This window comes from Myxine glutinosa, chromosome 1, assembly GCF_964187855.1.
Source record: "Myxine glutinosa chromosome 1, kmMyxGlut1.1, whole genome shotgun sequence".
In the NCBI taxonomy this organism is placed as follows: Eukaryota; Metazoa; Chordata; class Myxini; order Myxiniformes; family Myxinidae; genus Myxine; species Myxine glutinosa.
The window spans coordinates 363598418-363611154 of NC_136261.1; the positions used below are offsets into that span (position 1 = coordinate 363598418).

Below are 12737 nucleotides of genomic sequence, written 5' to 3' on the forward strand. Positions count from 1 at the left end.
CTTAACATCCAACAACTAATGGGACGCAAACGGGGCGCCCAGTTTAGCGGTACACACATTGATGAATCACCCTGCCTGTGAAACACCGACATGACAGGTTATAGCTGGGTCGGGATTCAAACCCAGGCTGGACAGTTTAGAGTCAAGTGTGCGTACCTCCAGTCCAGGCCATCCTGCCAACTTGTATGCTGCATACAGGTGAAATATAAAGCGCGAGATATTTTTATATATACTGCATATTTAAAAAAAAATTGGCGTGGTTTTTGGCGGGCTGGAACGGATTAATAGCATTTCAATGCATTTTAATGGGGAAATTTGATTTGAGAAACGAGCAAATTGAGTTACGAGCTCGGTCACAGAACGAATTAAACTCGTAAGTCAAGGTTTCACTGTATGTATATGTATATATATATGTATATGTATATATATATATATATATATATATATATATATATATATATATATATATATATATATATATATATATATATATATATATATATATATATATATATATATATATATATATATATATATATATATATATATATATATATATATATATATATATACAGTCATCCCTCGCTATATCGCGGTTCACTTTTCGCGGATTGGGTACATCGCGGTTTTTTCTCGCTAGTATATGTAAAATTATATCGCGGATTTTTCGCTATATCGCGGGATTTTGCGGTATAAATGTATTTTTATATACTATTATTTTAAATATTTTTGTGGTAAAATAAGCATTTTCTAGCCTAAAAAATTAAAAAACGTAAAGAAATAAGAAAAATACAGTATTTAAAACATATTACAAGAAATAAAATACTGTACATAGTGTACAGTAGAAGGGTAGACAAAGAGTCATGCGTATGGAAAACGCCAGTACATTCATCATCGTCATCACCTTCATCGTCATCAGTACTGCACAGCTAATTCATCATCATCTTCATCACGCAAGTTGTAGTATTGAAGAGCCGGGGCTCTTGCTTGATACGGACGAAATGACGGGCAAGACACAAACTCGTCCGAGAAGATATTTATTCTCAAAACCAACTCGGGAACACTGAAAAGCCCATTTATCGGGCTGCATTATAAAGCACAACCAGAAACCGAAAGCCACGCCTCTCAAGCGTGGCGTGCTTCGGTGAATCGGTGGTCACGTGATCAACAGGTGTAGCTGATTATACCCGCAAAGCGCGGCACGCTTTAGCGGTCACGTGACCAGCCACTCTCGCGCCGGGAATCCCCGCCGGTGACGTCACCGGCTGGAGCAAGGAGATTCTGATGCTGGTCTTGCTTGGGGAACCCATGGGTAGCTACAGTATCTTCAATGGTGAGTACCCATTAGAATTTTATATGTTGTTAAAATTACGTATGTTTAAGAGTGTAAAAAGTGTTTAAGAGTATAGGAAGTGTTTATAAGAGTATGGGAAAGGTTAATAAGAGTGTGGGGAGTTCATAATGCTTTAAAATATATATAAAAAAAATAAATAAATATGGTCGCTACTTCGCGGATTTTCGTTTATCGCGGGGGGTTCTGGAACGTAACCCCCGCGATAAACGAGGGTTCACTGTATATATATATATATACTGTTACGTTTGTGGGGGTAGAGATGAATCTCATAGGAAAGGCAGGATTGTGTAAATTAACATGGACCGTGTGATGCGAAGAAGAACCTCGATGTAACAAAGTAGGGAATCTGTATAGAGTAACATTGTATACGTGTCTCCATTTGAGGGGTGGAGCTTTGCTAATTAGGTAGGGCTTAAGGATAATCCCCAGTGTGTAATTGCCCTCCTGTGATTTCCCCTACCTTTTATTTTTATCAAAAAGGGCTGCCATTACAACAACCACAATCGCAGGGAGTACCCGAACATTTTCTGGTCAGTAAGTAAACCCAGGCCTGGGGATTTCAGATCTCATCGGTAACCGTTTTTCGGTTTCGTGATTTAAGTTTATGGGAACCGATGGGAAACAAAATTCCGGTTCCGTGCCCAAACCTAATGGGAAACGATTTTTTTTTTTTTTCCTTTAGAATTTGTAAAGCAAAACATTTGTAATACAAAATTAAAAATGTAGTCTCCCATAATAAATCCTGTCATTTACATGTATGCAATGTAATTAACGCATGTTCATTATTGAGGTTGATGTTTATTACCAGAGAAGAGCAAATTCTGTCAATTTGATGGGCTTATCCCGTTTTAAAATTAATAAATTAATATTATTAAATTTTCGTTCATTTTTAAAATGTCAATGATATTGTATTTATTTATTATTTATGGACTATTGTTGTTGTAAACTGTTATCAATCTTTATGTTTTAATATTGAAATTATTTGCGTTTCGCAAAGTAATATAGGCCTACCCAGTACTGATATAGGCCTAAGTATTTGTTAAATAAATTCTGGATTGGAACAAATGTACTGCAGCAGGTTCGGTTGTCAGTGTCTCCCTTTACCTTGTGAACATAGGTCACGCCGTTCACGTAGTTTACAATCGCCGTCAGTGGTGGACCGCTTATGCCCCGGCGCGATGCCTCCTTCCATATGTCTGTGTAATGAGTAGCACATACTTTGCAGCAAAGCAATGTGACCAAGCCTTCCCCATCGCAATCCGCTTCAAAATCGTCGCTGAATGAACATTTTCGTAATGTTTTTAAGGCGACATTTTCGGGGGTTTTTTCGCTTAGCAACGGATGCCATTGTGAAAAGGAAGTCTGTGATTTAGACCGATGCGCATGTCCGTCAAAGCGGAAGTCATATCGCGAACCTGAATGTGGGAAACTACATGCTATCTGCTTTGCCCGCCTAATTTGGTTGGAAATAAAACTCAACTTCTAAAATAGTTAGCTGAAAATCACACGTGAAGGTAAATACATCTTTTTGCCTTACACTGCCTTTCTGCGATGGGAAACGTACTTTCGGTTCCGTGTTTTTGCTATCACGTTACCGACACGCTACTGGTAACGATCATTTCCGTGAAATCCGCAGGCCTGTAAACCCCGCCCAGCCGAACATCCCGAACGGCGGCTAGACTCCACCTTGATGACTCGTAACGGGGAAACCACGCCCCGAGCTTTGTGACTGGTTAGGGAGCCATGAGATGATGTAATGGGACGTCAGGAATGGACGGGGAGTGACGTCAGCGAAGGACAAAGGAGGATGCATCCCCCCTCGCTCCCTCTTGGTCCTGGCGTGTGTGGCAAACGGTCACATTTTTTGACTCTCCTTGGTTCTGGCGATCGGATCAGGCGGTTGCTTTTGTTCTTTGTCCCTAGCTCGTGCGGAATCATGGAGAGGAAGGAGAGGAAGAAGCGGTTTCTTTCTCTCTTTTTTTCTCTTTCTCTCTTTTTTTTCTTTTTTCTTTTTCTCTCTCTCTCTCTCTGAACGGAGGGGGTGGGGGGGTGTTTGGCTGCCTGCTGCATGGCTCGGTGTGCTTGACGGGCGCCATTGTTCGGGTGCTTCGACGCGTGGTCCTCTGCGGCCGATCCCATCAAAGTACTTGTGGAGACCACAAAGCTGAGTGCCAAATCAAAGGGGAGGATTTTCTTAAATCATTCCCTTGTCTGTTTCGTGTGTCTGAATGGAGACGTGTTAAATTAGGATTTCGTTTTTACTTCAACATTCATTTTTACCTCATTGTTTTATTTCATTAAATTCATTATTTGTTGCATCTTACTTTTGTGTGTTGTGTCCATTTACTCTTTTGTGGGTTTGAGGAATAAAAACCCTGTGGCGGCCATCCGATCAGATTAGGCTTCAGGCCTTTCCCACGCGTGCGAAAAGATAATCCCGCCAAGTTTTGAAATACACCTCGGAGTTAAAGCAACGTTCGGCTATCTGTCCAAGGCTGGTCTTCATCGGCTACGAACCTGACAATACTTTTTTGTAATACGAGGGTCAGTCAATAAGTAACCTTAAAATGGCAATATAAATTTGAGAATGTAATGTGTGTTATGTTGTCTACGACATATGTTATATATATGGGTAAGAATCATGTTTTGCCTAATTTGGATCTGGCAACATTGAGCGTATGACGTCAGTAGAGCAGTTCCAAGATGGCGGCTCCCATAGAAGCATGCACCAGAGAGGAGCAACGTTCTGTCATCCATTTCTTGGGAAGTGAGGGTGTGAATCCCAGTGAAATCCATCGTAGAATGAAGATGCAATATGGTGACGCATGTTTATTGCTGCAGCAGGTATACGACTGGGACAGGAAGTTTAAAAGTGGAGTGTCCAATGTGGCAGATGCTGCTCGCTCGGGCCAGCCTCACACAGCCGACATACCAGAAATGGTTGCAAGAGTTGAGTGAGTGCTAAGGGAAAACCGTCCCATTGCACTGGATGAAGCGGTCTCCGAATTGAACATTAGCCATGGTTCAGCACACCATATCATTCACAACATGCTGGGGTTCCACAAAGTCTCTGCAAGGTGGGTGCCTGGACAACTCACACCCGAACTGAAAGAACGGCAAGTGGACGCATGTGAAGAACTTCTGCGACGTTAGGAAACAGAAGGCGACGCTTTCTTACAGCGTGTAGTGACTGGAGATGAAAGCTGGGTACACTACTTTCAGCCAGAAAAGAAGAGGGTGGTGCCAAAGAGTGGTGCCATTCAACTTCACCCAAGCCCAAAAAATTCCATACACAGCCATCCACTGGAAAAGTGATGCTGATGCTCTTCTGGGTTAGCCGAGGCCCACTTATAGAGCATTACATGCCCAGAGGGACCAGTCACCAGTGCATCATACTGAGACCTCCTTAAAATCATCTGAAACCAGCAATCAGATCAAAACATCGTGGACTACTCACAACCTGTGTTTTGCTGCAGCATGACAATGCTTGGCCCTATACTGCCCATGCTACAGCTGCATCAATCGAGGACCTGCATTTTGAGTGTCTTCCTCATCCACCCTACTTGCCAGACCTCGCCCTTCGGATTACCACATCTTTGGGCCACTTAAAGAGGTGCTTGGTGGAACCACTTTCCTATCCAATGAAGAAGTCCAAGAGGCAGTCCACGAATGGTGACAAAAGCAGCCAAAATATATATATTTTTTTTCTAGAGGAATCCAGGCCTTAGTAAAGCACGGGAAAAAAAATGCATCGAACGCAATGAAGATCAGGTTGAAAAATAACAGTTGTTACACACGTACATGCAATAAACAAGTTGTGAAAAATATTTTAAGGTTACTTATTGACTGCCCCTCGTACTTGGGCTAAGGCTCGTAATAGAGCTGACACAGACAGATACAGACAGACAGACACAAACAGACACACACATCCACACATGGTGTGGATGGACATTGGTGTGGACATTTATCCACACATTACACAAATAGCTAAATCTGCCTCGAAGAAACTGGGAGTCCTGTTCAGATGTCGAAGATTCTTCTCCTCTCAACAGTTGCTTCAACTATATAAAGGATTGATTCGTCCTTGTAGAGTACTGCTCTCACATCGGGGAGGTTCTTGTTCCACATACTTACTGGACAGAATTGAATTAAAAGTAATTCGACTTATCAACTCTCCCAATCTGACCTCAAAACTTGGCCCGCTCAAATTACGTCGCAAAGTTGGCTCTCTTTCTCTTTTCTGCAGATATTACTTCGGTTTTTGCTCCCAAGAACTTGCTGCCTGTATACCTCCGCCATTAGCGAGACCACGGATTACTCGACAAGCCACTACATCTCATGATTATTGTGTGGCCATTGGCAACTCAAGGGTGGGCCGTTATGATGTTTGTTTCTTCCCCTCCACTGCCAAACTCTGCAACTCTTTACCTTCACATGTCTTTCCAAACACTTATGATCTTCCCCTTTTCAAAAAGCAGATTCTCTGCTTTCTCAAAAACTCGAAGACTATTCTCTCCTTCTTTACTTTTCTATCAATGCAGCTCTTTTATTTGGCCTGGCCTCGATGAGGACGACATAGTCTGTGCCTGGAGCCTCCTACATTAAAATAAAAAAATATAAAAAACATTGAAAGTTCACTATTTGTGACCTTGACCTTTTGACCTCAAAACCAACATATAGGCTTCCAGCTTGTCACGACCTATACCGGGTGGTTACGTTTCATGAAGATCGAAGTAAAAAAGCAATTGACATACATACAAACAAACAAACAAAGACGAACAGAATGACAGACCAGACCAACTAATATACTGTACTCTACTTTTGAATCTTCAATTTCCCGCCTGCAAGTAGTAAGCAAACAAACAGACAGGGGTGAAAACATAACTTCCGAAACAACTTCGGTGGCGGAGGTAACTAATAGTATCAGTGGGAAGAATTGTATTTTTTTAACTGGTCGTTCATCATTTTTATGCCTCCGTTGACGAAGTCGGCGGAGACATGTGTTCAGGTTGTCCGTCCGTCCATCCATCCATCCATCCATCAGTGATACATTTTCGTTACCGCAATAACTTCAGAACGGCTGAAGGGATCTTAGTCAAACATTGTGCAGGTATGTATAATGAAATAAAGATGCACCGATTCGATTTTGGGGTCATGAGGTCAAAGGCAAAAGGTCAGGTTAGGTAAAAATCCTGTTATCGCGATAACCTGTGAACCAGCAATGGGATTCTGCCCAAATTCGTTACACTTATGTAGAATGATGCAAAGATGAACTGTTTAGATTTTGGGGTCAAGAGGTCAGAGGTCAAAGTCTGTAATATGTCTATAACTTGAGAACGGCTGAAGTGATGCAATTCAAACTTGATACTAGTCTAGTAGGAAGACTAGGTCCCCCTGCACCCCCCGGAGATATACTTCTAATCAGTGTTTCTAGATTGGAAAAAATGTGTAGAAAATGACTAGCTATGGCCCCAAGCTGAAAAAATGTCCCACATACCATTTTTATGCAAATTACTGCTGCAAATTTTATGCAAAATTATGCAAATTTTATGCAAATTTTTGATGAGGAGTAGAGTTGAGGGGTCTTTGAGGGCTTCATCGAGGTGCTCTCGGTTGCAAGACTGGGTCATTCTGAGAAGCACAGCAGGGTCAGAGATCATGATGTTCTCCTCCTCAGTGAATCTCTCCATCAACAGCCTCTCCATTGCCTCACACACTGTTTTGAGGCAAAAGAGGGACTTTGCGTAGGCCTTTCCACTGAGAACACCTTTGAGAGATCCACTTGTTACTAGTTGTGCCTCAAAGAGAATCTCTGCATATCCAGAACCACGCATCTTGTGTCCAGTGAGCATCCCGATGTAGTTCATGGATGTGTGGAAGGGTCCAATCGTTACTACATGACTAGCAAATTCATTTGGCCAGCGCCAGATGATGGGAAGGGCTTTCATGCAGACACCCAGATCAAATGTATTCAGGACCCATCTCTGACCCACCTCAGCAGTTGCTGCCTCGGAACGCTTCAGTAGCTCACGAACAACTGCGTTGTCTGTGATCGGTTGGTGGATAGGCGTGCAGTAGTCGACTGTTGATTTGCTGGGTGGGGGAGAACCAGTTGCAGAGGTGAAACCCCCTAGCCCAGGCACAGGCTGCAGGCCATTGCCATGCCATGCAGGCACCAGGCACAGACCGATCACAGACAACGCAGTTGTTCGTGAGCTACTGAAGCGTTCCGAGGCAGCAACTGCTGAGGTGGGTCAGAGATGGGTCCTGAATACATTTGATCTGGGTGTCTGCATGAAAGCCCTTCCCATCATCTGGCGCTGGCCAAATGAATTTGCTAGTCATGTAGTAACGATTGGACCCTTCCACACATCCATGAACTACATCGGGATGCTCACTGGACACAAGATGCGTGGTTCTGGATATGCAGAGATTCTCTTTGAGGCACAACTAGTAACAAGTGGATCTCTCAAAGGTGTTCTCAGTGGAAAGGCCTACGCAAAGTCCCTCTTTTGCCTCAAAACAGTGTGTGAGGCAATGGAGAGGCTGTTGATGGAGAGATTCACTGAGGAGGAGAACATCATGATCTCTGACCCTGCTGTGCTTCTCAGAATGACCCAGTCTTGCAACCGAGAGCACCTCGATGAAGCCCTCAAAGACCCCTCAACTCTACTCCTCATCAAAAATTTGCATAAAATTTGCATAATTTTGCATAAAATTTGCAGCAGTAATTTGCATAAAAATGGTATGTGGGACATTTTTTCAGCTTGGGGCCATAGCTAGTCATTTTCTACACATTTTTTCCAATCTAGAAACACTGATTAGAAGTATATCTCCGGGGGGTGCAGGGGGACCTAGTCTTCCTACTAGACTATACAGGTATGTATAATGATGTAGAGATGAACTCATTAGACTCTGGGGTCAAAGGTCAAAGTCAAAATCTGTAATAGGTCTATAACTTGAGAACGGTTGAAGTGATCCAATTCAAACTTGGCACACACATGTATAATGATGTAAAGATTAGCTGATTAGATTTTGGGGTCCCAAGGTCAAACGTCAGAGGTCATGTCAGGTAAAAATGTGATAACTTGAGAACAGCTGAATGGATTTAAAGCAAACTTGGTACAAGTATTATAATGATGTAATAATGAGGGCGGAGGCATATCGGTTGACGTCGTGATGTTGAGTGTTGTTCTAGTTTGAATTTAACCTACAAATCCACCAACTGGCAGAAGTCTGACATGTTTGCAATCAAAACGGTGCACATACACAAACCGGTACCTACCAGTCTTTCGTCGACATGCAGTCAAGCGGGATGTGAAACGAGACCATTGTTGGCATTTTGAAGAGCCAAACTCCACACGGCTGACTGATGGTGGCAATGAGCTAGCAAATAACTTGGACGCAGAAGATTTAGGCTGGACAGGCGTTGATGGTGAACCCTCACGATTTATGGCCTCATGATAAAAACTTAAACACTTCTGAAGCACCCAGGATCGTGGAGTGACTTTGGGCACTGCTAGTTGAGATTTCCGGTGGCACGATTCCGCTCTTTGAAGCGTACCATCCTGAAAGTAAATAAAACAGATTTCAGGTTCAAGAGAACAGTTTAAAATGAGCACTGGCATGCATGAGAAAAAACAAAAAAACAAAAACAATAAATAACCCCCCAAAAAAACAACCATGTTTTCATTGGACAGATCCCCAGTAGAAACATTAAACCTTTTCTTCTTGGGTGATGCTGCAATATGTATCATCTCAGTGCACACCCGAGCTGTTCTCAGAGCATCATGGGTCAACTAGTGTGGACTGGCATCACATGTAGACCAGAGCAGGAGGGGACAGGTACACTATCCAATCCGAGATCATAAATGAGCCAAACAGGGTCTTCGGAACAATACAAAATTGACATGGGGCTAGCCCCATTTCCAGAAGCTAAAGATCCAAGTCAACACTTCTATTTTCAGCTGGGTTTAACCTCAATCCCTGGGATGCCAATCTGATGTACACGCCACCAATCCACCACCATACCCAATTACCTTTTTTTTTTTTTATACCAAGAGGTTTAGTTAACCAGTGGTAATTCAGACGAAAATTAAAAACGAAGATCAAATGTCCAATCGGTGGATTTCATGTCATGTATCAAACCACAGCTTCGAGTCCAACTTGGTCGTTGAAGGAGTATCGTGAGACAACAACAACAACAGGCATTTTAAGGCCATTTTCCCTGCAAGAGCGGGGGTTAGCCTTGCGGTCCCCATGACAATGTTCTCCATTTTGCCCTATTTTCTGCATCTCCCCCTTGTTAACCCCCTTGCCCGCATTTCTTCTTCGACCATCTTTAGCCAAGTCTTTCTCGGTCTTCCCCATCCTCTACTTCCTTCTACATTCATTTCCATCACTCTTCTCAACCAGTCACTTTCATCCTTCCTCAACACATGACCAAACCATCTCAACCTGTTTCTCTTCACAGCATCAATCACAGGCTCTATTCCCATCATCTTTCGCAATTCATCATTTGTCTTCCTCTCTCTCAACGATACTCCACACATCCACCGAACCATTCGCATTTCCACACTTTCCAGCCTTCGTTGCTGCTCTACGTTCATTAACCAGGTCTCACTCCCATAAATCATAACACTTCTCACACATGCAGCATACACCTTTCCCTTCAGCTTCAATGACACTCCCCTCCTCGTCAGCACGCCACTCAGTTCCCGAAACTTCTTCCATCACTCGAGCAACCGTTGCCGAGTCTGATCCACCTTCTCCATTCAGCATGTCACCTAGGTAACAAAATGTTTTCACACCTTCCAGCTTCACGCCGTCTCCAAGATCCAACTCAACATTTCCTCCATCTGCAGCTCCCTCTATGCACACCTTACACTTGAATGTAGCTGCCACACTGGTTAATAATGACCCTCTCAGACCACTACATTTTTGATGAACCCACTCGGCGCACATTGTACATTCAATGGAGTTCACTCCGACACCCTTCCTCCACACAGCACACGGCCACTTCCCAGTTCTTTCCACCTCACCACATGCTTTACCACTTGCCATCACCTTCGTTTTTCCAATATTCACCTTCAGACCTTTTGTCTCCATACATTCCTTCCACTTGTTCATCTTCTCCTTCAGTCCATCCATACTTTCTGCAATCAACACCAGATCATCTGCATACAACAACTCCCACGGTAAGCCCTCCTTTATGTTCCGAGCCAGCAACTCCATCACAGCTACAAATAGTAGTGGACGTAGTACCGACCCCTGATGCACTCCCACCTTCACCTCAAACTCACCACTGTTCCCGTCCTTCGTCCTTGCAGCTGTGCGCGCTCTTTTGTACATTGCCATCACCACTCTGATCAACCATTCCTCCACTCCTAACTTCCTCAATGCCCATGTCACTACTTCACGTGGAACCCTATCGAATGCTTTCTCCAGATCAACAAACCCAAGAAACAACTTCTTCCTCTTCTACATATAATTCTCCTGCAACTGCCTCACAATAAAAAGCGCGTCTGTCATTCCTCTTCCTGGCATAAATCCAAACTGCATTTCGTCAATCTGCACTTTCTTCCTTATCCTCCTCTCCAACACCCTTTCCAATACCTTCATTCCATGCTCCAATAACTTTATCGCTCGATACGAGCCACAGTCCAGAGGGTCACCTTTCCCCTTGTATAGAGGGACGAGGGTACTCAGTTCCCAATCAACTGGAATGTGGCCTTCTTTGACCACCAGATTGCAGATCTCTGTCATTCTCTTCACACCCCAATTTCCCGCTGCCTTCAACATATCTCCCACAACTCCCGTCGGCCCTCCCGCTTTTCTACTCTTCATTGCTTTTATCGCTTCCTCAACTTCCTCCTCGGTTATCTTCTCTGTCGGTCCTAAAACTGGGTTACTCTCTGTGTTGCCATCCCATTCATTCTCTGCATTCAACAGCATTTCCATATATCTCTTCCATCTTCCTTCAATTCCATCTGGGTCCACAACGATTTGTCCCACTTCATCCTTCAAGCAACTCACCCCATCACATCACACCTCTCTTTCGCTATCTGCTTTGCAATCCTGAACACCGCTCTCTGACCCTCTTCCAAATCCAAACGTTCTCCGAACATTTTCCGACATGCCTCCTGTGCCTTTGCTACCTTTTTATTTGCAGCCTTCTTGGCTGCCTTATAACTTTCATGCTCTGCCTTTTCTGCCCCCATACCCTTCGCCTTCTGCCACTCCTTGAACTTCTTCCTCTTCTCGTCAATCTTCTTTCCAACTTCATCATCCCAACGCCATGTTTCCGAGTGCCTCGGTGGTCCTTTTGTCCATCCACATACCTCACCAACGGCTCCCAACAGACTATCTTTCATTGACATCCAACCACTTTCAAGCTCAACCACATCATCCTCTACCATATTCAGCCTCTCTTTTAATGCCTCCCTCACTGTCACCTCTTTCAACCTCCACACCTTCATTCTCGGTTGGTACTTCACCCACCGAGCTCTCCTCGCACCTTTCACCCTTATGTCGCAGACAACCAAGTGGTGCTGTGAAACAGCCTCCTCCCCCGGGATCACCTTTGTGTCCCGGAGGTGCCCCCTATCTCGCCTACGCCCTAGCAGGTAGTCAACGGTTGTCGTCAACCCACCTGACGTGTATGTAACAAGCTTATTATCCTCTTTCTGGAACCGAGTATTACAAATCAACAAATCAGCTCTATCAGCAAACTCCAAAATCCTTTCACCTTCTCCATTTCTCACACCATATCCGTAACCTCCATGAACTCCCTCAAAACCATCCATACTCCTTCCCACATGTCCATTTAGGTCTCCTCCTACCACAACAACTTCCTCGTCTTTCACGTTTTCCATCAGCTTCTCTATAGCACACCAGAACTTGTCCTTCTCTTCATCGCTCCGACCAACCTGCGGAGGATATCCCGAGATGATGTTCACCAAGAGCTTTCCAATCATCATTTTCACCATCATCAACCTTTCACTCACCCTAGTCACACTCACCACACTGTCTACAAACTCATCAGAAAACAGGACACCAACACCATTCACCCCCTCCAGGCACCCTTGCCACACAAACTTGTGTTTCTGTCCCTGCCTACCCTTCACCATGTCCATGCCTGCCTTCCCTTCCATCTCGTCTCCTGCGCACAACATATGTCCACTCTTCTTCTGTCCAATACTTCCACCACTTCTCCTGATCTCCCTGTCATTGTCCCTACATTCCATGTCCCAAACCTCAGAAACCGATCTCCACGTCGGGCATCAGACGTTTCGTCGTCATAAATGGAATGATTTCCACCCTTGCTTCGATCGGGTTCCCCACCTTGAGTTTTTAAGAGAGGGAGTGGGGTCCCCCACGGGGT

At 44.0% G+C, this 12737-nt stretch overlaps 1 protein-coding gene across 1 annotated transcript in view; it reads right to left on the reverse strand.

The window, feature by feature from the left end:
- Positions 1–12737, reverse strand: part of LOC144888153 (uncharacterized) — a gene marked incomplete at its 3' end in the record, with an annotated part of 131072 nt that overhangs the window by 55584 nt on the left and 62751 nt on the right. The window contains 1 exon segment of the mRNA XM_078769996.1: positions 8640–8922. Coding sequence (XP_078626122.1) covers positions 8640–8922 — 283 coding nt within the window.